This window comes from Aphis gossypii, chromosome 1 (assembly GCF_020184175.1).
Source record: "Aphis gossypii isolate Hap1 chromosome 1, ASM2018417v2, whole genome shotgun sequence".
Lineage (NCBI taxonomy): Eukaryota > Metazoa > Arthropoda > Insecta > Hemiptera > Aphididae > Aphis > Aphis gossypii.
Genome location: NC_065530.1, coordinates 35,636,771 through 35,661,224, shown reverse-complemented (window position 1 = coordinate 35,661,224; position 24,454 = coordinate 35,636,771). Strand labels below are relative to the sequence as shown.

Below are 24,454 nucleotides of genomic sequence, written 5' to 3'. Positions count from 1 at the left end.
GTATACAAAAAACGATTCTGAACGAAGATGATTTGTCAGCCTAGGATATCCTTTCGAATGGTTGGTGAAAAAGGTGATTTATGTTTCAATGGCCTGAATACACCAGAATTTAAGTTATTTTATAATTATTGTAAGCTAAACTTATGAAAAATCTTGTATTAAATTTTCAACTCTTAGCTACTTATGAAAAAAATTTTATGAATTATACCTACAAAATAATTTGCAAATATTCATGATTTTGACGAATTTTTGTCAATATTTGAACTTCAAATGCTAATAAAAAAAAAATGTGCCTATATGTATTCTTATAATTTTTGAATCACTATAAGAATAACTTATAAGGAACTTTGTATTATTTTTTTCAAGTATTTTGATTGGGCCAAAAAAATTTGATCGATACTTCAAAAAAATTAAAAATTTCAGTTGTCGATAAATAGCTCAAAAAAAGTCAAAATATTTTGAAAATTAAATCATGTACAGAAAATGACAATCTAAATAACTGGTGAAAATTTCAAGTATCTACAACTTATACTTTTTGAATGATAACAAATATTTTAAATCGTTTGAGGATAAATCGTTTTCGTTACACTATTTCGTAAAAATTTTAAATTCAAGCGCACTTAAAATTTTTCCTATAATGATGCTTCGAGTTTTCTCTATAGCTACTTGAAGGAAAACTCATGGAAATTTTATTATTGTATTTTTAATACTTTGTTATAAACACAAAAAAATGTTATGATTTTTCAACTTCAAAATTACTTGTAAATTTTTGCGATTTCAACAGATATCGTAAAAAATTGAACTATAAACGCTTATAAAAAAGGATTGTGACTAACGATTTTAAATTTTTTTAGCTACAATAAAAACAACTCGTAAGGAACCTTGTATTCAGTTTTCAAGTTTTTTTGGTCATTCAAAATATTTTTATCGACACTTCAAAAAAAAAAAATCTCATAAAAATCGAAAATTTCAGTGGTCTATAAATAATTAAAAAAAAAATCAAAATTTTTTGAAAATTTAACTGTATATAGATAACACTAACATAAACATTTGGTGAAAATTTTAAGTATATACAGTGATTAGTTTTTGAACAACAACCATATAAAAAAATCGATTTGGTCGAAAACTGGTTTTGCGTAAAAATTCCCGTTTTTCCGTCACTTTTTTTTGTTTTTCTTGATTTTTTTGAAAACCGTTGGAAAATGTTTACTTTTGACCTCTATAATGCACCAAGAATATTCACTTTGCCATTGGAAACCACCCCCAAAGTTTGAAATTGAAGCATTATTTTGACTAGTTATGCTGTACACAAACACAAAAACAAAAAAAAACACACATCATTGTAAAATCAATACATTCATCACTTCGTTCAAAATCTAAAACTATTTCATTACACGATTAAATCTTTATTAAATTTATAAAATATGTTGTATAATCACAATATCAATATGTCAAAATAATTATTTTACTTCAATACTTTGACAATTAATTAAAATTATAAAATAACAGTTTTATGATGAAAAGGAAAAAAAACTTTGGCTAGCATACAAAAATGAATAGGTACTGCCTCAGTTATCATTAAAGTTATAATAATGAATGATTACCAATATTTACAATTTTGCAGTACAAGTTGTTAAATATTTAAATATTTTTAAATATAAAATAATGCTAGACATAACATGATAAATAAAATAAAAAAGTAGGCTTAATGATATAAAATTACAATAAGACCTATTGATGGTTTATGTTGATATAAAGGTAATTTTTTTTTTTCCAATCAACTATAAAAAAAAATTATTTTGATGTAGAGACCAAGTATAAATTAAGATAACAATATTTAAATCAACCTAGTTACTGTATTACTAATACAATAATGAGCAATACCGTAATTATTGAAAAAATATTATACAAGCTCAAGGATAAATCAATTGTCATTACATAAAATATTTTCTAAAATCTTAAGCTTGGTTTACATTTCAATATGTGTCTGAAAAAAAAAACAGAAAATTATTCATACTTCAATCTAGTAAACATATTAACATTAAAAATTAAAAACAATGAAAAAATACTAAAAAATCTTATTACATAGTTAAGTAATTTTAGTTTTAAAATAATATTAGTAGTAGGCGTTATACAAATAGCACTCAATTATTTTTTATACATTTCATAGAACTAAAACATTTAACTGTTGTTGTTTTTTTTTTTTTTATATAATGTAACTTGATTTTATGAGTACAATAGAACCAAAATTATTCAGGGTAATGATGGTGAGGTCATACAGATAAATGAAAACCATGGTTAATCGAGAATATTTATTTGCTAATTGTTTAACAATGATATAAATTTATGTGTTCATATCTAGTTATAAATTTATATCAGGGCTTAAAATATTTAAATTATTTTTTTAATCCTATGATTTAATTAATTATTATTTTTATCGTTCACAACTTTTCTCAACTTACTATATAGAGAGCAATATTATATTATGTACTGATTACATGCTTATTTCTTTACTTTTGATACATACACATTTTTAGAAGTGAATTGCGAACACAGATAATCCAGGTTATAATGTATGTTTTATTTGTCTTATTAAATTAAATCATAAAACCTTAGTTGTAATACAGATTAGGTTTTGAATAATATTACTCAGTAAAGAAAAACTTTGTTTTTAAAAAGGTATTACTTAGTATTTTGATTGACCTGCATTATATTAATTAGAAGATTTTAAATCTATTAGTACTGTGTTATAATAATTTAGTTTGATTAACTGAAAAATTGAAAAATTTAACTATAACTATTATTTAAATTATTCAATTTTAAGTAAAACTAAAAATTAGGTTTTTACGCTACAATACATCTAGATTGTCATTAATATAATCTATCAAAATAAGTTTTAATTATTATTATTATTATTTGTTAAAAATAATATTATGTAACATGGACATTATTTAAGACATTAACTATAATATGATTATTAGCAGTTCATTAAATTACTATTTATATTAATTTACATTTATTTATTAATAATTCAGTTTTTCATACTTTTATGTATACATTGAATTATTATGTTTTTGTGTTAAATTATATTCATATAAAATGTTATATAACATACTTGTCTAATTTTTCCCAGAATACCATAAGGGTTGCTCTGTCTAAATGACGTCGGGTCCTTGATATTTGCAAAACATTAACAGCCCATTTGGCCACATTTGTATCCAACTTCATTTCATCAAATTTTAAGTGAAATGCACATACTAAAAATTATACAACATAATAGATAAATAAGATGGATAGATAATAGATAAATTATTATTGTTATTATTAATTATATATATATATATATAATATATATATTTTATCTTTAATTATATTATCCCTAAAAATGTATGTTTAGTTTTATTATATAATTTCATTTTAGTTATTTTAAAGATTCAATTATACATTATTTTAGGGAATGTGTAACATAACTTAAACTGTTCTTTAATTTATAATTATTAAAATTCCATAAAATCTATTAAAAATATAGTATAATACATTATTAATGAATATCAATAAATAGTTATGAGTTAAACATAATCCATTTTAACTGTTAACTGTATCTAAATTTTTAATTTACCTTTTTTTATACTTTCTTAAATCCAAATTAAACTTAATTGTCTATTTAGGTAAGAAATATAGATTTTTTTTTAGGCTGGGTACCAAAGTTTAATTATTTAGATTGATGAATGTAATTCAACCCAACCATTTAATATGAATGCATACATATAATATATTAATGCAAAATAAAATCATGATATAAATATGAAATATTCAAATAGAATTTACTTTTAGAAAAAATTTCTACAGGATTTCCATCCCATGGCCACCCTTTAAACTGCCATGCAGGTCCCATAACAAACACAGCAACCACTCTATCCCATTCTCCTTGAGTCAGTCTTTGAGGGTTGTCAACCACACGATAAGGCACTGTGATGCCTCCATCTTTACGACGTTGCAAAAGTAATTCATTATCACGTTTTGATCCATTTTGTTTTTTTTCTTCAGTTGAAACAAATCTTTATAACAATGAATAATTATTTAATCAGAATTTGCTGCTAAATAAATTGTAAAATACTTCTTAAAACATTAATCTAGAACAATTATTCAGATAATATAATGGAGAATTTGTATATACAAATAAAAGAAATTACTTTTACATAATTAAGTTTAAAAATATTTTCATATGTTAAAAAAATAAATATTTACTTTAGATCTTGTAAAATTTCTCGAGCATTATGCATAGATATCAATGAAGACTGTCCAGCAGGGATGACGATAATTGGAGTCCTTGATATTCTTTGTTTAGCTTGTTGAGAAGCAGTCAATTTGGCCTACATATTATATAACAATAAAAATTATTAAATTGAATAATACTATAGGTAGTGTACAGACACTCGATCTGTAACAAAATACAGACAATGATATCCATCGATAATCTCTTTCCTCCTCCCCCTCTACAAAATAATACGAATATCTATTGAACATGCATTGATACTATTATTTATTTTAACATATATATGTTTTTAGGCTGGGTACAGACAATTTGGTTTTCTAACTCTATCCGATTTTGGGTAAAGCTTTTATCACTACTTATTATGCTACTTTACCCATTATTACTTTACAGTTAATATAATAATATTTCATAATCATAATAAACAACAATATATTATATTTTTAATTTAACTTAAGGTTTTAGGTATCAAAGCTAACTTAAGATATCTAAACTGCAAAATAATGGCAAAAACCCCAAAAACATATACATGGTTTATAAATATTTCATGAAGTGGAAGAAAATAATATCAAACTTATCTTTTTACTAATTAACAAAATATCAAGTATAGTAAAATAGTTATTTTGACTGAAATGTATAGTATAAATATCAACTTAATAGTAAAATTTAAGAAAATATAAGAAAAATTGATAAAAATAACAATTTTTATTTTCATTATTCAATGAAACTTTTAGTGCCAGTAGAGGCATAAAATAATAATAATTATAACCAATACATTAAAAAGCACTTTTATTTATAAATAAGTACAACTAGTTCCAAATAACGAATTATTATGAAGCAAAGAATGTTTTTGTTATACAACAATAATTTTTATTATATTATTTTATAAACAAATATTGGTAAGAAAAAATACTTAAAGTTTCAAATAACCATTATTTTTACAATAGTTATTATTTTAACTATTTTTAACATCTTAATTTCCTCTTGTCTTAAATGCTACACAAAAAAAAGTAGACATTTTGTCATTACTAAATGCAATAAATATAATATGTCAATACTAAAAACCTATTATTTGTACCAAAAACTAATAATAATTGTATTAATTAAAATTATTTTAAACTCACCAAAATTTCATTTTCCGTAAACTTTTAAAAACAATTAAAAATGTAATATTACTTTAAAATAAATAAATAAAGTTAAATCGCCATTGATTACCAATTTATAATTATAATTACAAGTTGATGACTTACATGTGGCCCAGGGCGAGCAGATTGTTGTACGGGAGTGACAGTCGCTACTGGCTTTTTTGGAATTGTTCCTTCAGTCACAGATTTCAATGTCATACCATGATAAGTACCCATAGTATCAATTTTAAAGCCTTCAGTATCTAAACATCAAAATTTTTAAGTTAAAAACCATTTTAAATAAGTTTCAAAATTAATAAAGCAGAATGATATTTAGGGAATTGACTAACCTTCTCTTGATTTAATAAATCTTTCTTGATCATAACGATTATAAACAGTTGGCTGTGGTACAGTGGGTTTTGGAGGTGCTACACGTGGTGTAGTTGACATACTATGTGATGGACGTGACCTTCCATCTTCGCGATTTTTTTGTGATTGAAGTATTGCAAAAATATTTTTTCCAAAAACCTTCAATACAAATTAATACATAAATGTGTCTATAACCTCTTTTTAAAATAATATTAAAATTAACTATATTTGTTAATTACTTTTCCATTGCTTTGTAGAATAGTAGTACGAGTTCTCCATTTTCTTTCTCGTTTAATGATATCCTTTGTTATATCTACATCAAAATCCAACATAACTCTAAGATCTGGACCAAGACCAATATCATCGTGTCCTTTAATGGTAGTACGTTTTTTTGCCAGACGTTTAGCTTTAATTGCAGCAATTTTTTCAACAGACATAGCTTCCGAAAGTGATCTATTAAAAATAGTTAAAATGTATATTATAATGTATTTAAAGATACCTATATGTTTTTAAGCTTATTCCAGGCCATTTAAACTTGCAGTTATAGGACTAAATAATGGGACTATACCTCATCTATAAACATATATTGACAACAATTATTTTATTTAATAAATTCAAAACTTGAATAATGACTTAAAAGAATAATTACACAAAAGTAATTTAACAACTTTTTTAAAATATTGTATTTATTCAGAATTCATTACTTGATATTATCAACATTGACAGCAGACTCCTTAGGAGCATCCAAACGTGCAGCCAATTGTTGTTTAACCCTTTGAACTTGTAAAGTATCTTCCATACGAGGTTTTTTTGCAACTGATTCTTGTACATCTTCAACAGCACTTCGTTTAACCTGTTTGAAATATTTAACACATAAATCTAATTGTAAAAAAAAAAAAAATTATAAATTTAAATTTAACCTGAGTTGGAATTTCAAGAGGAGCACTACGATCAATACTAGCAGATGTAGATAATTCACCATTAAGGTAAGCTAAAAGTTCCCTTCGATCTGGTCTTCTTACAACTGGTATATTTTCAGCCTAATAACCCATTACAATTTGTTAAAATCAAATCAGATAATTGATACTCAAACAGTATTTAATTACTTACAGCTGCTTGTCGCACATACACTGGATGCGTGAGTGTAACATTCTTTAAAAGGAATAATAGACATTCCAATGTATAATACTCTTTTGGTGCCCCATCTTTACCAGAACTATAATATCATATACAAAATAAGTAGGTACATTCATAAGATAAATATATTAATGCTTATTGTTACTAGCTTGATACCGATGAATAAATTGAACATTGTATAATACCTTCATAGTTGCATTAAGTCGTGAACTATTCCTTATATAGATAATGGTATATGAATTTTATACCGGTTTACTTACCCATACATTAAGAAGTTTGTATTAACAGTTTTTGACCAAGATAAGTCACCAAACAATATGTGATTGTCTTTAATTATGATTTCTTTTTTGTTAATATTGTAAGTCCTTAAGAAAGTTAGTGGGTCTGCCATTTTGTTATAAATTCACAAAAAAATAGGGTTGACCAAAAACAGAAATAATATTTAAAATTTAAACTAATAAACACTTCACAAAACTATTTTCTATTTAGTATGAGTACTATAATAGTATACTGCACTGTACTACGGTCTACGAGTAGTCGAGTACTACGTACATTGATTTGATTTAACTAAGCGATCGTGAATTTTTATCAAAATGATTATCAAAACCTAAACAAAAAACACTAATCCTTATCATATAATCACTTATCACTATTTACATGTAGTGTGCCAACCTTAAATTTAACAAATACATAGATAATATCACAGAACAATATATAATAATATATATATATATATATTATCTATGCGGACCATACATTATTATTTATTATTGTTATCATCAAATATCGCAAAACATCGCCGCCCGCCGGCGAACGGACAATTTTTGAATTTCCATCCACTATAAAATTATAATGTATAATAATTATTATTATACTACTTAGGTCTTAGGCGTGTACTATGTAGTGTTATTCGATCGTGACTTCATTGTGTATTATGAAATAGCACAAACATATTTGCGTAATAAATAATAATTGATATAATTAGTTATTAAACACTTTAAGCAATAATACAGGACAACCAGGACAGATGATGTACTAAACGTTTAAAAAAAGTGACATACAATTTGTCATGATTTCTCTCCAAGGCTAATTTGCAGATATTTTGGTCATTGGTTAAAAGTATTTCATATTATTTTAACTAACCAAAGTTTACTCATTACTGTTAAGTATTAATTTTATGGAATTTATAATTTGTTTTTATTATGATAATGGCTTTAAAGTATTTTTTTCAATTTTACAATAATTAACCGGTGCCGATCTTGAACATGTCTTATAAGTACATTATACTTTCATATTTATGCTGAAGTTGTAAATCGTTAATATTTTAGATGTCTGGTCAAATCAAGCCAATAAATAAATTGGATGTTCACAAAATATGCTCTGGTCAGGTAAATTGTACACTAATAATATTTGTATTTATATATTATGTTACTCTTGTAATGTACCTACTATAATATTACATTTTTATACATTTTTTTAAGGTTGTATTGAACTTGGCTACAGCTGTAAAGGAGTTAATAGAAAACAGTTTAGATGCTGGAGCCACTTCAGTTGGAATTAAACTAAAAGAATTTGGAAAAGATTTGATAGAAGTAACAGATAATGGAGCTGGTGTTCATCCAGACAATTTTGAAGGACTTGGTATAACTATATTAGTATTTTATAATACTGATACTTAAACTAAGAACAATCTTTTTTTGTAAATAGCTTTAAAACACCATACTTCTAAAATTCAAGACTTTGCTGATTTGACTTCAGTAGAAACATTTGGTTTTCGGGGAGAAGCGTTAAGCTCATTATGTGCTTTAAGTGATGTAACAGTGACCACTAGACATTCATCACAAGAGTGTGGAATTAAATTAGTGTTTGATCATTCAGGAAACATTAAACTGAAAGTCCCTATTGCTAAGCAAGTATGTTTCTATACAATACCTAATAACGTATTACACTGTAAAATAAATGTTTTTTATACTTACATATATAATGAAATTACATGTTAATTAGATTGGAACAACTGTTACTTTATCTAATTTATTTTCTTCATTACCTGTAAGACATAAAGAGTTCCATCGAAATTTAAAAAAAGAATTTGGAAAAATGATTCAAGTAGTGACTGGTTATTGTTTAGTTTCTACTCAAGTGAAGTAAATTAATTTTTTTAATATATTTATAAAAGTCTTAATGGTTAATTTTAGATGAATAATCATTTTTTTTTTTTTATAGATTATCGTGTGTTAATCAAACAAAATCTTCGAATAATGTTCTTCTATCAACACATGGTAGCAACACAGTATTAGAAAACATATCATGCATTTATGGTTCTAAACAGGTAAATTATTTAGGATCTGTATCTGTTATGTATGATTTGATTTTATTGATTTAGATATTTTCAGGCCAACAGCTTGTTAGTTATAAAAAAAGTCATTCCTGTAGATGAAGTAGATGACACATCAAATATTTTTGAACTAGATGGTTATATATCTAGTTGTGATCATAGTGGAGGCAGAAGTTCCAAGGACAGACAATTTTATTTCATTAATTCAAGACCATGTGAACCTTTAAAAGTACTCGAATTTTTTTTTATTTTCATAAATTTAAGCATTTTTAGTTTATTTTCATATGAAATGTAGATATTACTTTACATCTTAGCAATTAATTTGAACTAAAAATCAATATCTACAAATCAGATGATTTTAATTACAGTTTCTCTAAGAACAGATTTTTCTATAGGCATATAATTTTAATAATAACAAAGATAAGAAAAATATTAAATATAGATCAGTTAAAAATTAAAATAATTTAATACATAATATGATATTATTCCATTTTTTAAATTAGATTATAAAAACAGTTAATGAAGTTTACCACCAATACAATCAAAACCAATATCCATTTGTATACTTAAATATAACAATTGCAAGAGCTGAAGTAGACATTAATGTAACACCTGATAAAAGACAAATATTTTTGTCTAATGAAAATTGCTTGGTTTCAATAATTAAAGTGAGTATCCATATTTATTGTTAAGTCAATATAATTTATAATATTTTATATCAAATATTTAACTTTCAATATACCTATTCTGTATTTAAATATTGATTTTATTAAAGGCCAGTTTAAATAGATTATTTGAAAATATTCCATCTACTTACAAGATTAATACATCATTGTATGAATCAATATCGACTAAAAGACCATATGAATCAACTACAGAAATGAAAAATTGTAAATGTAAGAAAAAAAAACTTATATTTAATATAGGAATCCCATTTTATTTGTTTTACAGTTTACTTAAAATAAGCAATTCTTATATTAAATTTTTATAAAGTTATGAATATAAAAATTAAAATATTAAGTATGTATAAACGCTTATTTATAAAGTTTTATAAAGTGATTTATAAGTGAGATTATGACATTACTATTATTGATTTATAAGTAATTAAAAATTACAAAATTGTATAATACAAAAACCATATTATGTAAAAAAATGAAACTCATTAAATATTTATATTAAAAAAAAAACATTAACCTCCAATTGCTTACAAATTAATTATACTTTAAAATAAATAAATACCTTAGAATATTCTATAGTTCATAATATAATATATTATAATATTGTCTTAATTATTGAAAAAAATATTTCAGTACTGAAGTTGGATGTAAGTAATGAATATGTAAGAAAAGAAACACCTAGTCATTCAGAACAAATTAAAGCTAAATTAAACAGATGGAAATCTAATAATTCTAAAATAGCAGCAGTTCCTGAAACTATAGATACATTTTTTAAACCAAAAATTGAACATATTGATAATGTTCAAAAAAAAATTGTTGAGGAATTATTAGACAGTAAGGTTGAGGAATTAACAGAAAATAATGTTTGCAACAGTCCGTTAAAGTGTACTGATACTATTGAAACCAATAGCAAAGATGAAAATACTGATGGACAGAAACAAGAAAATATTAAAAGTGATAAAAAAAATTACACATTTATTAATAATTCAAAAAGTAAAAATATTGAATTAACTGAATGTTCTTTTAATAATTCAAATTTTGAAAATACAGATGATAATAAATTTTGTTTAAATAATGTATCTGATAAATCTGATACTGAAGTAGATATTAAATACGATTCGATTAAAATGAGGGAAGTTAAAAATGTATCTCTTGAAGATGATATCAATATTTATTATGATTCGTCAAAAATAAAAACTGATGTTAGTATAGAAATAGACACTTCTGTAGCGCCCAAGGAAAGAAAATTTGCAGTAGTCGAAACTAACCTTGAAATAATTAAACAAAGGTTGAGAAACTTAAGATTTCGAACATCTGAAAAACAGAAATCAAAAACAAGATTTTATGCTACTATTGATCCAAGTAAAAATCAACAAGCTGAAGGTGAATTGAGTAGAGAAATTTCTAAAGATATGTTTTCTAAGGTAAATATTTGTATTATTATTTTTTTTAAATACATACAGTACAATCATTATTTCTTTATAGATGAGTATTATTGGTCAATTTAATTTGGGTTTCATCATTACTAAACTTGATGCTGATCTATTTATAGTTGATCAACATGCCACAGATGAAAAATATAACTTTGAAACATTACAAAATACAACTAAAATCACAAGCCAAAAATTAGTGGTGTTAGTAATGATTTTAAGTAAATACTAATATTTTTCTCAAATCAACATTTTTTTAAATTTTGATTATAATACTTTGTATGAACAATTTGAATAAATTTAGATATTTAGATGACAGTAAAATAAATTTTTTTTATAAAACTGATTGTATGAATTGTATTTATTTATTTATTTTGTAGACCTCAGCAGTTAGAGTTAACTGCAGTTAATGAAATGGTATTAATGGAAAATATTAATGTTTTTCAAATGAATGGATTTGATTTTCAGTTCCAACAAGATGGTAAGTTTCATTAATTCCTATGTTAAAATATGTTTATGGTTATAAAGCATATTATTTGTTATGCTTAAGGTGAACCAACAAAAAAAGTTAAGTTAACTAAGATTCCAATGAGTAATAATTGGAGTTTTGGTAAGGAGGATGTTGATGAACTTTTGTTCATGTTACAAGTAAATTATGATTTTATGTTATGACACAAACTTTAAAAGTTTAAAATAATAATTGTATTTTAATGACTAATAACACATTATTTAGGATGCACCAAATACTCTCTGTAGACCTTCAAGAGTTCGTTCAATGTTTGCTTCTCGCGCTTGTCGTAAGTCTGTTATGATTGGCACAGTATTAAATTTAAGTGATATGAGAAAACTTATTGATCACATGGGAGATATTGAACAACCTTGGGTAAGATAAACACAAATAAATAACCCCTAGCCATAAGACATATACATGTCAACATATACATGGTAACCTAACCAACTATTGACTTTTTGTTAATATTTTAAATGTTTAATTATAATAATAATTTATTTGTGACTTGATATTTTTTGTTTTAGAATTGCCCGCATGGAAGACCAACAATGAGACATTTAGTTAACCTTTCATTATTAAACGTTAATAGAGAATGAATATGTACTTCAAGAAAATTATTTATTTACTAGTACACAAAAAATACAATAACTTAATAAATCATAAAGATTTATAAAACAAAATTGACAATCATTTTTTAAATATTTTTTTTTATTCAAAAATTCTCAAACAAATAGTTATTTAACAAATTTTTTGTATAAAAAAAAAAATATATATATAATAATAAATTTACGTACCATACAGAAATTAATAATTATTCACCAATAAATGATAATTGAGTAATTTAAACTCAATTTTTAGTTGTAAGATTTTACTTTAACTTCATACAGGCTTAAACCATTTAGGTGTTTTTCCACTATTAGTTATGGTTTTGTTTTGTTTATTTAAAACAGCTGTTTTAGTATTTAGATCCTCTGATTGTTTACTTGTTCCTGGCTGCTCATCACGTAAAGTATCATTATTTGAAGAGTTTGGAATTCTTTCTTTTCTGTAATTAATTATTAATTTTTAGTTAGTTATTAATGCAAACATTTTAAAGATTCTATAAAGGATATAAAAAGTATTTCAATTAATTTAATATTTTTTAAAGAATATTGCAATACTTATGTTATCTATTAATACTATAAAATAGTATAAATAATAAATATAATATAAATTGTATAATAATTGTTAACTCTAAGACCCATTTCATAGTCATGCATACAACATTATAATGATGTTTCAAGAGTACAAGAAATAGATAATGTGACATGAATTATATACATATTACATGATAATATTGTATACTGAGGTATAGTACATGATATTTAATAATTAAATAACTCATATCAGAGTATTATTATTTAATACTTTTCTCTGAAAAATTTCATTTTTGTCATTTACTTCATAAATATATACATAATATGAACAACCAACCTAACAAGATAAGCAGCTATTGAAGCTTGACACCCAGATACAATTTTCTGTTTCAGTTCAGGTTTTAATTGATCAGTTTCCATATTGCAAGAAAAATGTATCATTGCTGATGGCACACATCCACATTCCAATAAAGTTTCTTCAGGTTTCAAAATAGTCTTAGGAGGTGTTGTAACTGTGAAATTATTGATAAATATCAAATATTGTATAGTACTATTGAAATAATAAACATTAAAATTCAATTGTTTCTTACACAAACTAAAGTCTAAAGACTCATCAATAAGATATTTTCGAATAAAATTTATTACATCTAATACAGTTTCAGTTGATTTGAATATAGTTTGTAACACTAATCTGTTTGGAAAATGTATTCTAATAATACACTTGTTGTATTTATGAAGTAAATTTAGTTGATTTTGAGTTTTTTCTAATTCCCGCATTGCACTTGTACTCAATTGTCCATCTTCTAATTGAGCCCTGAAATAAAAATAAATATAGTTATAGATTTCTAAAAATAACTTGTATATTTTTAACTTTTAATACAGTTTTTATTCACTTTTAATATTAATTGGTTATAGTCTAGACATAATGATACTAACTATTTACAATTTACAATATTAAATTATTGAATAATTATAATAAACAATCAAATATTTTTAAACAAACTAAATAGTTTTAAAGTTATTAAATTAACAGAATATTATTAGAATAGCTTACACTATCGATTCAACAGAACAGTGTTCACTATTTAACATAACCATTAAATAAACTATATACTACATTTATTCAAACAGTTAATTAAATGAATTTTGAATACTATAAATTATTGATTAATAATTTGTGTATCTGATACCACATTTAAATTTGTACTTTCTAAGATAAAAATGAATACATAACAAAATTAAAAAAAGGGTATTTTATTGAAATACACACTTTAAAAATGTAAATTAAATATCTCCCACATAATATAATATTTTATAAAGTGAAAAGTGCCTGATCGAATATCTATATTTAAAGATAAACATTAAATTAAGAATTAAGATTAGAAATGTCAAAATATATATGGGTTTACTTTAAGTGTTTAGTTTTATTAAGAGTATATTATATTCACATGCATTATCTACGTCTCACTAATGCATAACACGGGCATTTTAATTTTCTGATGGATTAGTTTTACTTTAAACCATTAAAAATATTATTTATTTATTTTAAGTATTTTATCAAAACCAAGTTATATACATTTTTAAATAGATTCCTTTGAATATTAAATTTTCCATGTGAAGCATTAATAAGACTGAGAAAACATATATAAAATGTCTTCTTATTATTAAGTATTGTAATATTTACCGTGCATTTTTCAAATCTCTTAGTACAAGAGTAACATCTTTAACAGTTGGTTGAAAGAAATCATCACCTTCATCTTGATACATCACTGAAGTACCATCCATAATATCAAATAACAATGTGTCACGCTCATCTAACTAAAATAAATTTTAAATATTAATTAACTATTATCTTAAACTAATAATTATTATTTATTACATAAATTTTTATTGCATTTTACTATAATAATGCTAATTAATTTTTCTTATTTTTGTATTTTGTTACTCTCTTTATAATAATTCAGTATCAATGACTTAAATACTAAGGGATGGTAAAAAAAAAAAAAAAAATGGATACGTGGATAATATTTTTTTTTTTTTGAGTTGTGTAACTTAATACAACTTTTAAACTCTAAAGGATAAACAAAAAAATAAATAAGTTATCGAAAAATTGACTGTAATATAAAATGATTAATGAATACAGGGGTTAATAAACTTCTATAGAGTAAGTACCTATATATAACAAATAAATATTTGTATAAATAATTATATTAACTTTTTATAACGTAAATAAAAGGGAGAAAGATGATTGAAATTTTACTTACATAAGATATAGAGTTCTTGAAATTATTGAGATCTTCATTACTAAGAGTAGGCTTTTTATTGTTGTCTTTTGATTTAGAGATATTATCGAGGTTATTTTGATCTGTTGACATATTTATAGGCTCAGATTTTTCAACTGCATTATTAGCATTTGGTTCAATATCCATTGTCTCTTGTGAACTTGTTGCCATAACATTTGCAGATTCAGCATTTGGTAAAACATTTGTGTTTGTTTCTTTATGACCTAAAACTCTAGGAGGTTCTTCAAGTTTTGGTTTTCTGGCCGCAGGTACATACACATGAGCTTGGTCTTCGGATTCTTTTTTGTTAAGTAATCTAGTTAAATATAAATTAATTTAAAAAATACAGTTGTAACAATTACCTAAGAGTTGATATTATGTAATTAATTATAAAAAAAATTACTAAACAGTAAACATAATTTCACTACGTTCTAATATTTCTAGTAATTAATTATTATAAATGTTAATAAAAATAATAGTTAGCGAGCAAGTAACAATAATATTTAAATACTATTAGATAATTATTACAAATAGTAGAATACAGTGACTATGCTAATGATTAGTTCTTAACTAACCTTAATAAGGCTTTGCCACTAACTAATCCAATGTCTTTTAAAGTTTTCTCCTGTAATTGTTCTTTACCAATTATTTCCATTCTCGTATAAATTATAGCAGGACTTTCATAATTAGACAATTTGTCTTTCAATAATATCTGTATGATTTCCCATAGATTTTCTAATAAAAATTTATTATTTAGCACAAAGTTAAAAATCGTAATAAACAAGATAACATTTTTAAAATATAGCTTACGGCTAGATGGAAATTCGCCAGATAATCTAGATCCATCTTCTACTTGTAACCATACACCAACGGAGCTATTTTCTCTAGATCTTGTAGCAGGTACTAATTCCAATAAGGCATTGTTGGCAATATTTGTAAACCTGATTAGACTTGTTGTATCTAATATTTTGTTATGATATCTATTGAATAAAGAAACAATGAAACATTGTACATTGCTTTATGACTTCTTAAAAATGAACAAATAAAGTAAACTGCTTACTTTAAATCAAAATCATTGCTGTTGGCTTTCAATTTTGTGCAGGCTAATTCTATTACCTAAAACAATAAAATTTATTAATAAAAAGTAGTGCTTAAAGACCAAATAATGTGAGATACTTGCTTTAAGTATAGTCATATTTGGATTGACTTTTACGTTAATTCTCGCTGCATTTCCACCAAATATTATTAAATTTGTGGCCATATTTATACTAGTAGTATCTAATGCAGTTAAATTGTATTGAATGCTATCGAAAAATTAAGAAAAACAGAGAATACTATATTATGTAGAAAATTATTTCTGGTTTTATTTGAGAATTGAGAACAGTATAATGATAGTAACGATTATTGATTATTATGATGAATTATTAAATATTAGGTAGTTTCATTTTTTTTTTACCGTTCAAAAATAATCTATATATCTAGGTAGGTAATGCAGGTATTAGGTAAATGATACTATATTTTAAAAGTTGTCTTTTAGCAGATTTCGATGTTTTGTATGTTGCACTATAAAAGTACGTTGTACGTGTAGAAAATTAGAAATTATTATAACTAAAAATTGTATGAAACTACAAACCACTTAACGACTCGACCGCTGTGATAATTGATAAGATATTGTCCTTCGTCATTCAAATTATCGTAACAAAAATAATATTATAGGAAACAAAGATGATAACAAAATAACCACTATCATGAAGATTAATCAGTTCAAATCAGTAAATCAGTTATATTCGCATATATATATATATATACATATTTGTAAGTAGATTTACTAGATTATAGCCGTTAGAGCCATTGAACTCTATAATATGATATAATAGAATTCAATAATGGTCCGAGCACGTTTAATAATAGTTATTTGTTAATATTATTAATTATAGTCGTAAGTCGTGGAGCTGTGGACTTTAATCTAAATAATAATGTTTCTGATGCTTTTTGTGCTTATCATAAATCAGTTATCATTTTTCGGCAATTCTACAACTGATATAAGTACCTATTATCCCAAATTACTGAATAGTATTTTTAGTCAACACCAAAGTAGTAAAACACACCATTATTAATTTAGTATTTACTATTACTATTATAATTTATGTATAGAAAATGTGAAAATACGAGTACCGGTCTTAAAAAATTAATACAGACTTAAAACTGTATTTTATTGTATGTTATTGTTTACTGTTATTAATTTATATGTTTATTTGAACAAATTATTGAAAGAAATATATTTTATTCGTAATTCAATAATTAGTATATTTTTGTATTTAAATTTAAGTTAAATTTATTCAAGGTTTTTTTTTTTTTTGCTAATTTGTTATTGTTGACGCCTTTAAAATTATACTCACATTGGAATTTGCTGCACACTGGGTAATACATTATTTGAAGACATTTATTATTAATTATTTAAAAATTAACACTTAAATAGGTAATACCTATTTAGTCTAAAATTGAACGGCATTTTAATATGTAGATTATCTCACATTAATAATGTATAATATGATTATGTCATTAGAACATTTGGATCAACAACTTTGGAACTTCATGATATCATTGATTATGCAGTAACTAAATGTATTATATTGCTAACTGTTTTATACAATCACATGGTTTAAAGTTAAATCATTGTATTTAAGTATTTTAACAGAAAATTTAAAATTATGCTTAGGTTGGATATATTATTTAACACTTTGGCATCTCGCAGAATTAAGCTATTTTGTACCAGGATTTTAATACTACCTTATGTACTAATAAATTTATAAAATATAATATATTATTTAAACAATAAAAATCCAAATAGCATATCATAATAAAAAGTGGTTAGGTTATTTAAATGTTTAAATCGGTGGCATATAATTTAATTTTATACTCAGGAAGAACCAGTAAATCCAATTTATTTTATAGTTAAACACTTTATTAATTATACCCTTATTAGGTTATATTATACGGTATTTGTACATATATGTAATGAGGTTTGAGATTAAGTTGGTTTGGCAAGAACCATTCAGTGGTTGATTATTTTCAAAAAAAAATAGATGGGTTGGAATATTGGAATGGAAAATAAATAATAGTTTATTGCGGAGTTGGAGGAAACACAGAAAGACAGAGAGGTTAAAAAATCTGTAGTATTAAGGGTTCCATTAAGAATGGAGGAGATGAATGCTAATTTGCAGCATTACGATAGGAAGTTAATTAGGGAATATCAAAAATTTGGTAAATGTGGGTACAGTTAAGTGGTGGATGTTCAATTTTTAATTGAAAAGCAAGAAAACAGTTTTGAACTCAATCAATGCACAGTTGATCACTGTACCAAATAGAAGTAGAGATAGTGAAGACAGTTATACATATTTTATCACATATATAAACAAATCATAAAAAAATATATACCACTTTAGTATTAATAACAATAAAATATAATTTTTTTTTTTTTCATAAAATAAGAACAATAAACATTAAAATTAAAAATTTCTTATAGTTTTGATTATAGTATTTGTTTTCCCTTTTTATTTTCAATGCTTTTCAGAGCCAATTCAAGTTCAAATAAATGTTTATCATCTTCCTCAGGAGCTATCCGCCTCATTTCTGCTGCTAATTTATGTACATATTCTGGATTTGATCCACTAGTTCCACTGCATACTGCTATTCTGGAAGCTATTTGTTGAATAGATGCTTCACCAGCAAACCACTCATTATTTTCATCTGCTATATACACAGTGACTTCAGATGGTATTTGATTTTCATTTGTTTTTGTATGAAATTGGACAACCTTTTTAGTATAACCAGCCTGTTCACGTAAGTCCAATCCTGCACATACATTATCTATGTCTCGATTTTCAATTGCATACGCTATACCCCATACTCGACTCTAAAATCATATTAAATCGTGAATATTAAGTTGTATATGAAGTATCTAGGTGACATACCATTTTTTTTTTTTTTATCAACAATACTATGTATTTATTATACTTGTATAATATACGTAGCATTTGTTTGTTATGCAACCGAACCTTATAAAATATATAACCCTGCTAGGTACTGAGTGCCCTTATGTCAGCATTCATTAAGAGGATATTATACCCACCGCATGCATTGTCTCTGTCTTACAACTATAGTGAAATATATACAACTTTAATCATATTTAATATTAAAGTGAACTGACCTATTATCAAATTTAAAATTTTGAATTTTATTTAGTGAATCCCTTAGGTTTTAATCTATATTTTAATCTTAAAATGAGTTATAAATATTTAAAAAAAAATTGTGATTGATTTAGATGTAGAATCTTCTTAATCTAAAAATTCAATATTTATGTATTTTATGATTATATTTCTCTGTATCTTGATATTTTATGTATCTTTAGATATTGGTACCTTTACGTTAATTGCCTAGTGATAATTTTTATATACCTAGTGTGGTCGCAATAACATATTTCTAACAAGTACCATAATATATTGAAATATTCATATACTAAATACATACATAAATTGTATAGTAAAATAAGCTAAGCACAGTATTCAACTTACTTCATTAGTTGATGGTAGAAGGGTCACTACTCGTCCAGGCTGAAATTTATCAAGAATTTTTTTTAGAAATAATTGGTAGAAATATCGATTTACTTAGTGATGATACAAATTAATTGATTTTCTAATAAATTAATGAAATAACAATTTAAGTTCAGTTTGTAGAAGAAGTTTTAACAAATATTTTAAATAGATATTAATAATATATATATTATTTTATAGACAATTTAATTCATTAATTTATTTTGAATAATGAAAAAAAGTTTTCCCATTGAAAAGTGAGCTTGATTGGATTTAATAAAAATATAAAGTGTAGTTTGAGTTTGAACTGATCTCAAAAATTAGGATTTGTAACATTACTAGGTTAAACATAGTGTAAGTCAAACTGAAAAAATTATGGATACCTAATTAAAAACAATATATTATTTTAATCTTACTAAGTCATTGGTTCCTCTATGGTCTGGGCTAAACTGATAAAATCGTCTGGTGTATCCTTTTATGTATCCAGGATGTTTTTTTATGAATGGAAAATTAGTTTTCCAAATCAATGAGCCATAACCAAATATCCAAAACATATTATGGTTTTTTAAGTCATTGCTCAGTTCATTGTCGTTTATGTGGCTGTTTTCCGATTTATCTGGTTTCATTATTAAAATAGTATGAATTTTTTTTTAACAAGAGTGAAATTTTCTATAACTATATCTATTGTTTATAAATGTATAATATAATATGATAACATTTTGATAGGGTTTCTAAGGATTGGTTGGAAAATAGAATGAAAATAATCAATACCTGTTATTATGCCATTACACTTTTCGACAAATAGATGGCGTTGTTGAACTTTAAGTATCAACTTACTAGACATTTTATTTATTAAAAAGCTCCAAAATTTAAAACATTTTGAAATAAACTTGTATATGTGTCATCTTAAAATGTAATTGACTAGTAATTACTATACTATGCTAAATTCAAATATCTATTTTGTATAATATGTATACTGTATACATTATACAATTTAAAATGAATGTCAATTAAATTTCGATAAAACATTGATAATTTGTTAATAATATTTAATTATATTATTATGGTAATTATCATTAAGGTATAAAATAAAAAATCAGAAGATCATTGTTATAACTATTAATATTTTTTATAATTCAATAATAAAAATTATAGTTATTTAGTGAAAAATAATGTTATATTGTCCTTGTATTTTCTTTTATTTGTTTGAAAAAAAAATGTAATACCTAGTTACTTTTTTTGATTGTTAATAATAAAAATTAAGAATGTTAGATATATTTTTTTTTAAAATGTGAGTAGGTGAGTAAGTAATTGTTTGGAGTAAAAATTAATATTTTTTTTCTCGTGCATTTTATTTTCCTTAAATTAATATTTATTAGCAATTACTATCCACACTTTTAAAAATGATATGTTCTTAAAATATTATAATTTACCTAATAAATAAACTAATATATTTTATTTTAAAAATGATTAATTTTGACTTATTTTTCATAGAGAAATCAAAATTATTTGATATAATATAAATTTTAAGAGTTTAAGATTTTATATATTTAGTACAAATTTGTTTACTTATTGTTTAGTAAAAGAACAACTAAAATTACGAGTATTGACTTAGTTATGATACATTAAAAATTATTCTTTACAATAAATTCTAGCTATCCATACAGCTATTCTAAAATGTAAAGACAAAAAATCGCTTCTGGATTTCAATGAATTTATATTGCATTACACTGAATATCATTAGATAACTAATCAAATAAATTTTTACTTTATTAATACCTACATCAAAGTTTGATTATTATTTATTTTAAATAATTAATTTTTAAGTTTGGATATAAAAATGTAGTGTTATACTCGTAACATTTTTACAGGTATCTTTAGATTTACACTAGAATGGTAAAATGGAACGATTTGAAGTATTTCCATTACACCGAAACAAACACTTCATCAAACAATGTTGTGCTGTAATTAATTCTGAATGGCCTCGCAGTGAAATGGCTAGGTATTATTTATTGAATTTATTAATAATTGATAAAAGTTTTCTTATATATTGTATTGTTTTGAAATTGGGACATGATGATGTTTTATTTTTGATGCAATTTCAAATAGATACTTAACATTTGAGAAAATTGAAAAAATATGAGTTTTAGCGGGACTTGGATCTTAAAACACAATAAATAACAGAAACCGTAAAATTGTTAATGACCCATATATTTAGCTAGATGTTTGGTTTTGAAACTAACTCTATTATTAGATATGATATTTTTATACATTAAAAACGAATGCTTTACATCCACTGAAGTAATTGGTGCACACTTCATATTAAGTATTTTGTTTAAATCAAATCCATTAAAAGGTTTATATTTTGTAGCAAAATAAATCCTAGAAAAATATAAAGTGTATAAATCATAAAGAAATGTATTAAATTTCCATGAAAATTATGTTAAAAGAACAAAATAGGTAAAAAAAAAAATAAACACATTTTGTGAGAGGAAAAAAAATAAAGTTTACTTATAAATCAAAACATATTTACATAAAAAAATTATCTTTCTATAACACTCCCTTTAAAAGTAGCATATTTTCTACAAAATCCAAGCCTTAGTTATCAGTAATTTAATAAAATGTATTAGGTTTATTTATTAGTAAATGTTGTTTAATAATTAAATTATTAAAAGGTCTTAAAAATCTTCATGTCATAATTTAATTTGATTATGAGTTCCTAGTAAATGATGTCAAATTGACCATTAATTTATGAAAAGCAGATAAATTTAATGTAAATGTAAAATGATTTAATTATTGATTATTGTTTAATTAGATCATATTAATATTCCAACTTCCAAATCTCAACTACTGTAAAATGTAAACTACCTTAAACTTAACTCACTAGACTACAATTTTGTTTTTATTATTATACTTGAAAATAATTTGTTAATCATGTTATACTGCACCTAGTAATGTGACAATAATTAATTTTTGTATTTGGGTTTATGCAATTAAGATTTATTTAATAATTTGTCCTATTTAAAATTGAGAACAAATGAACAGTCTGATTTTTGGCTTTCAATATTATTACAACTTTATATTTAAATTTAATATATAGATAACATCCTCGTTGAAGTTTCCAAAATTTAGAAAATAATCATATGAAATAATAATAATAATATTTTGTCAATATATTGATGATTATGAGTTTGTATGTGTTATTTAGGTTACACAGTTTGGAAGCGTCATGTGATACCTTACCAACATCTTTGGTGCTGGTTAAAGAGGAAGATAACTTCAAAACAGTTTTAGGGCATGCAAAAATTACACCAATACCATCTATTCCTGATGGTGGGTTTATCGAAACAGGTGATTAATAATAATATTTTGTTTACTTTTAAAATACCTAGTGTTAGTGCTGATTAATATTAAATTACATTTTAATATGTTACAAATAAAATATCCTCATAAAGAAAATGGTTGGATAATCTATTAAGTATAACTATAATAGCCTTTTTTCAAAGCTCTTATTTACCATTATTTTTTACATGTAATATTGGAACTTGAAATATGTCGGTATATAATATGTATAATAATACCTTAAATATTTTGATAATACAACATAATACAATGTCAAGTTAGTGTTTTTTTCTCAAAGTGGAAAGTGGAATTATATTTTGTGCAGGTACAAAAATGTTATCAGTGTGAACTGTGAAGTATAACACTCGACAAACTTCCAATGTTTGATATTTGGCTATAGCTTAAGCTATCGTGCTCACATTTTCCACTTATAAAATAACATACCTAGGTAATATTTGTTTAATTGATTATACAAATTGTTATTGTTTTAGTGGTAATAGATAATCATCACAGAGGAAAAGGACTAGGAAAATATCTTATGCACAAGACTGAAGAGTACATAAAAACGTAATAATAATATTATAAATATAATTTAAATGATATTTAAATGTTTAAATTATTTTTATAGATTGGGCTTAAATGTTGCATACTTGTCTACAATAGACAAACAAGAGTTTTACTCAAAACTCGGATATATTCAATGTCAGCCAATTTCAATTTATGGTGGCTCTGTGAGTAGTATTAATAGTTCAAAAATGGTTTCTGTGATTGTACCATCAAGGAAAACATTCATGAAAAAACAATTGACGTGAAACCGTATTTTTAAAATTATTTTTGTTTATATTTTAAATTACAAACAAGGAATAAATATCACTGATATAAACTTGTGTCTATTGCACATTTCAGTTAACACTTACTAAAATAGCATTAACTTCATAGTAGTAATAATAATAGTAATAATAATAATAATAATAATAATAATAATAATCATAATAATAATAATAGGTAATAATATAGTAATATAATATTAATATATATATATATATATATTATACATATGTATGTAAAAAATTACATTATATACAAATTAATTGAGCCAACGTAAAATAATAATAAAATAATTAACTAGGTAGGTACCTAACATATTTTCAAATAATAATAAAAAAAAAAAAAATTAAGGGAAAGAAACAAATATTAATTGTAAAAAATAATAAAATAGTATTTACTGAATCATAACGATAGTGTA

The 24,454-nt window shown here is 23.9% G+C and overlaps 5 protein-coding genes across 12 annotated transcripts; 2 read left to right on the top strand and 3 right to left on the bottom strand.

Annotated features, from left to right (window-relative positions):
* Positions 1 to 1,337: 1,337 nt before the first annotated feature.
* On the bottom strand, positions 1,338 to 7,483 carry LOC114121597 (parafibromin). Of its 2 annotated transcripts, XM_027984006.2 has the most exons (12): positions 7,164 to 7,483; positions 6,877 to 6,982; positions 6,687 to 6,806; positions 6,471 to 6,619; positions 6,006 to 6,219; positions 5,748 to 5,925; positions 5,524 to 5,660; positions 5,398 to 5,418; positions 4,249 to 4,373; positions 3,829 to 4,058; positions 3,116 to 3,257; positions 1,338 to 1,987 (listed from the first exon to the last, which is right to left on the bottom strand). In XM_027984006.2, exons 1-12 carry the CDS (start codon positions 7,292 to 7,294, stop codon positions 1,951 to 1,953), a joined length of 1,590 nt encoding a protein of 529 aa, XP_027839807.1. In that variant the 5' UTR covers positions 7,295 to 7,483; the 3' UTR covers positions 1,338 to 1,950. The 2 variants fall into 2 exon arrangements, with proteins under 2 accessions (XP_027839807.1, XP_027839808.1); XM_027984007.2 differs by lacking the exon at positions 5,398 to 5,418 and having other exon boundaries at positions 7,164 to 7,482.
* Positions 7,484 to 7,681: 198 nt separating this feature from the next.
* On the top strand, positions 7,682 to 12,546 carry LOC114121602 (mismatch repair endonuclease PMS2). Of its 3 annotated transcripts, none has more exons than XM_050198434.1 (15): positions 7,686 to 8,022; positions 8,232 to 8,291; positions 8,385 to 8,544; positions 8,611 to 8,816; positions 8,908 to 9,047; positions 9,127 to 9,232; positions 9,297 to 9,467; positions 9,742 to 9,906; positions 10,014 to 10,134; positions 10,549 to 11,339; positions 11,401 to 11,549; positions 11,726 to 11,826; positions 11,896 to 11,993; positions 12,079 to 12,228; positions 12,381 to 12,546. In XM_050198434.1, the coding sequence occupies exons 2-15, from the start codon at positions 8,232 to 8,234 to the stop codon at positions 12,450 to 12,452; spliced, it is 2,490 nt and encodes an 829-aa protein (XP_050054391.1). In that variant the 5' UTR covers positions 7,686 to 8,022; the 3' UTR covers positions 12,453 to 12,546. The 3 variants fall into 3 exon arrangements, 2 of the variants coding, with proteins under 2 accessions (XP_050054391.1, XP_027839813.2); XM_027984012.2 differs by having other exon boundaries at positions 7,686 to 8,064; XR_007603509.1 differs by lacking the exons at positions 12,079 to 12,228; positions 12,381 to 12,546 and having other exon boundaries at positions 7,682 to 8,064; positions 11,401 to 11,566.
* On the bottom strand, positions 12,544 to 16,961 carry LOC114121589 (tether containing UBX domain for GLUT4). 2 transcript variants are annotated; one of them, XM_050198435.1, is made up of 10 exons: positions 16,731 to 16,961; positions 16,455 to 16,578; positions 16,335 to 16,390; positions 16,085 to 16,254; positions 15,850 to 16,009; positions 15,257 to 15,590; positions 14,677 to 14,810; positions 13,583 to 13,806; positions 13,330 to 13,504; positions 12,544 to 12,901 (listed from the first exon to the last, which is right to left on the bottom strand). In XM_050198435.1, exons 2-10 carry the CDS (start codon positions 16,533 to 16,535, stop codon positions 12,736 to 12,738), a joined length of 1,500 nt encoding a protein of 499 aa, XP_050054392.1. In that variant the 5' UTR covers positions 16,536 to 16,578; positions 16,731 to 16,961; the 3' UTR covers positions 12,544 to 12,735. The 2 variants fall into 2 exon arrangements, with proteins under 2 accessions (XP_050054392.1, XP_050054393.1); XM_050198436.1 differs by having other exon boundaries at positions 16,908 to 16,926.
* Positions 16,962 to 17,345: 384 nt separating this feature from the next.
* On the top strand, positions 17,346 to 24,091 carry LOC114121592 (N-alpha-acetyltransferase 80). 3 transcript variants are annotated; one of them, XM_050198440.1, is made up of 5 exons: positions 17,346 to 17,491; positions 21,738 to 21,868; positions 23,075 to 23,217; positions 23,700 to 23,775; positions 23,837 to 24,091. In XM_050198440.1, exons 2-5 carry the CDS (start codon positions 21,768 to 21,770, stop codon positions 24,018 to 24,020), a joined length of 504 nt encoding a protein of 167 aa, XP_050054397.1. In that variant the 5' UTR covers positions 17,346 to 17,491; positions 21,738 to 21,767; the 3' UTR covers positions 24,021 to 24,091. The 3 variants fall into 3 exon arrangements, with proteins under 3 accessions (XP_050054397.1, XP_050054395.1, XP_050054396.1); XM_050198438.1 differs by lacking the exon at positions 17,346 to 17,491 and adding an exon at positions 17,504 to 17,695; XM_050198439.1 differs by lacking the exon at positions 17,346 to 17,491 and adding an exon at positions 18,970 to 19,117.
* Positions 18,716 to 20,573, bottom strand: LOC114121591 (putative glutathione-specific gamma-glutamylcyclotransferase 2). Of its 2 annotated transcripts, XM_027983998.2 has the most exons (3): positions 20,283 to 20,566; positions 19,849 to 19,887; positions 18,716 to 19,190 (listed from the first exon to the last, which is right to left on the bottom strand). In XM_027983998.2, the coding sequence occupies exons 1-3, from the start codon at positions 20,490 to 20,492 to the stop codon at positions 18,807 to 18,809; spliced, it is 633 nt and encodes a 210-aa protein (XP_027839799.1). In that variant the 5' UTR covers positions 20,493 to 20,566; the 3' UTR covers positions 18,716 to 18,806. The 2 variants fall into 2 exon arrangements, with proteins under 2 accessions (XP_027839799.1, XP_050054394.1); XM_050198437.1 differs by lacking the exon at positions 19,849 to 19,887 and having other exon boundaries at positions 20,283 to 20,573.
* Positions 24,092 to 24,454: the final 363 nt, after the last annotated feature.

Coding starts and splice junctions, on each gene's coding strand:
- LOC114121597 (XM_027984006.2), bottom strand. CDS start 7,294: ATGGCAGACCCACTAACTTTCTTAAGGACTTACAATATTAACAAAAAA. Junction 6,620..6,686: donor CTCTTGAAATTCCAACTCAG/GTTAAATTTAAA, acceptor TATTTCAAACAG/GTTAAACGAAGTGCTGTTGA. Junction 5,926..6,005: donor TTCTACAAAGCAATGGAAAA/GTAATTAACAAA, acceptor TTTGTATTGAAG/GTTTTTGGAAAAAATATTTT.
- LOC114121602 (XM_050198434.1), top strand. CDS start 8,232: ATGTCTGGTCAAATCAAGCCAATAAATAAATTGGATGTTCACAAAATA. Junction 8,817..8,907: donor AAGTCCCTATTGCTAAGCAA/GTATGTTTCTAT, acceptor CATGTTAATTAG/ATTGGAACAACTGTTACTTT. Junction 11,994..12,078: donor AACTTTTGTTCATGTTACAA/GTAAATTATGAT, acceptor CACATTATTTAG/GATGCACCAAATACTCTCTG.
- LOC114121589 (XM_050198435.1), bottom strand. CDS start 16,535: ATGGCCACAAATTTAATAATATTTGGTGGAAATGCAGCGAGAATTAAC. Junction 16,391..16,454: donor CAAATATGACTATACTTAAA/GCAAGTATCTCA, acceptor TTATTGTTTTAG/GTAATAGAATTAGCCTGCAC. Junction 16,255..16,334: donor AGCAATGATTTTGATTTAAA/GTAAGCAGTTTA, acceptor TTTATTCAATAG/ATATCATAACAAAATATTAG.
- LOC114121591 (XM_027983998.2), bottom strand. CDS start 20,492: ATGAAACCAGATAAATCGGAAAACAGCCACATAAACGACAATGAACTG. Junction 19,888..20,282: donor ATAGAGGAACCAATGACTTA/GTAAGATTAAAA, acceptor GATAAATTTCAG/CCTGGACGAGTAGTGACCCT. Junction 19,191..19,848: donor TTCTACCATCAACTAATGAA/GTAAGTTGAATA, acceptor ATATGATTTTAG/AGTCGAGTATGGGGTATAGC.
- LOC114121592 (XM_050198440.1), top strand. CDS start 21,768: ATGGAACGATTTGAAGTATTTCCATTACACCGAAACAAACACTTCATC. Junction 21,869..23,074: donor CCTCGCAGTGAAATGGCTAG/GTATTATTTATT, acceptor TGTGTTATTTAG/GTTACACAGTTTGGAAGCGT. Junction 23,776..23,836: donor ACTGAAGAGTACATAAAAAC/GTAATAATAATA, acceptor TTATTTTTATAG/ATTGGGCTTAAATGTTGCAT.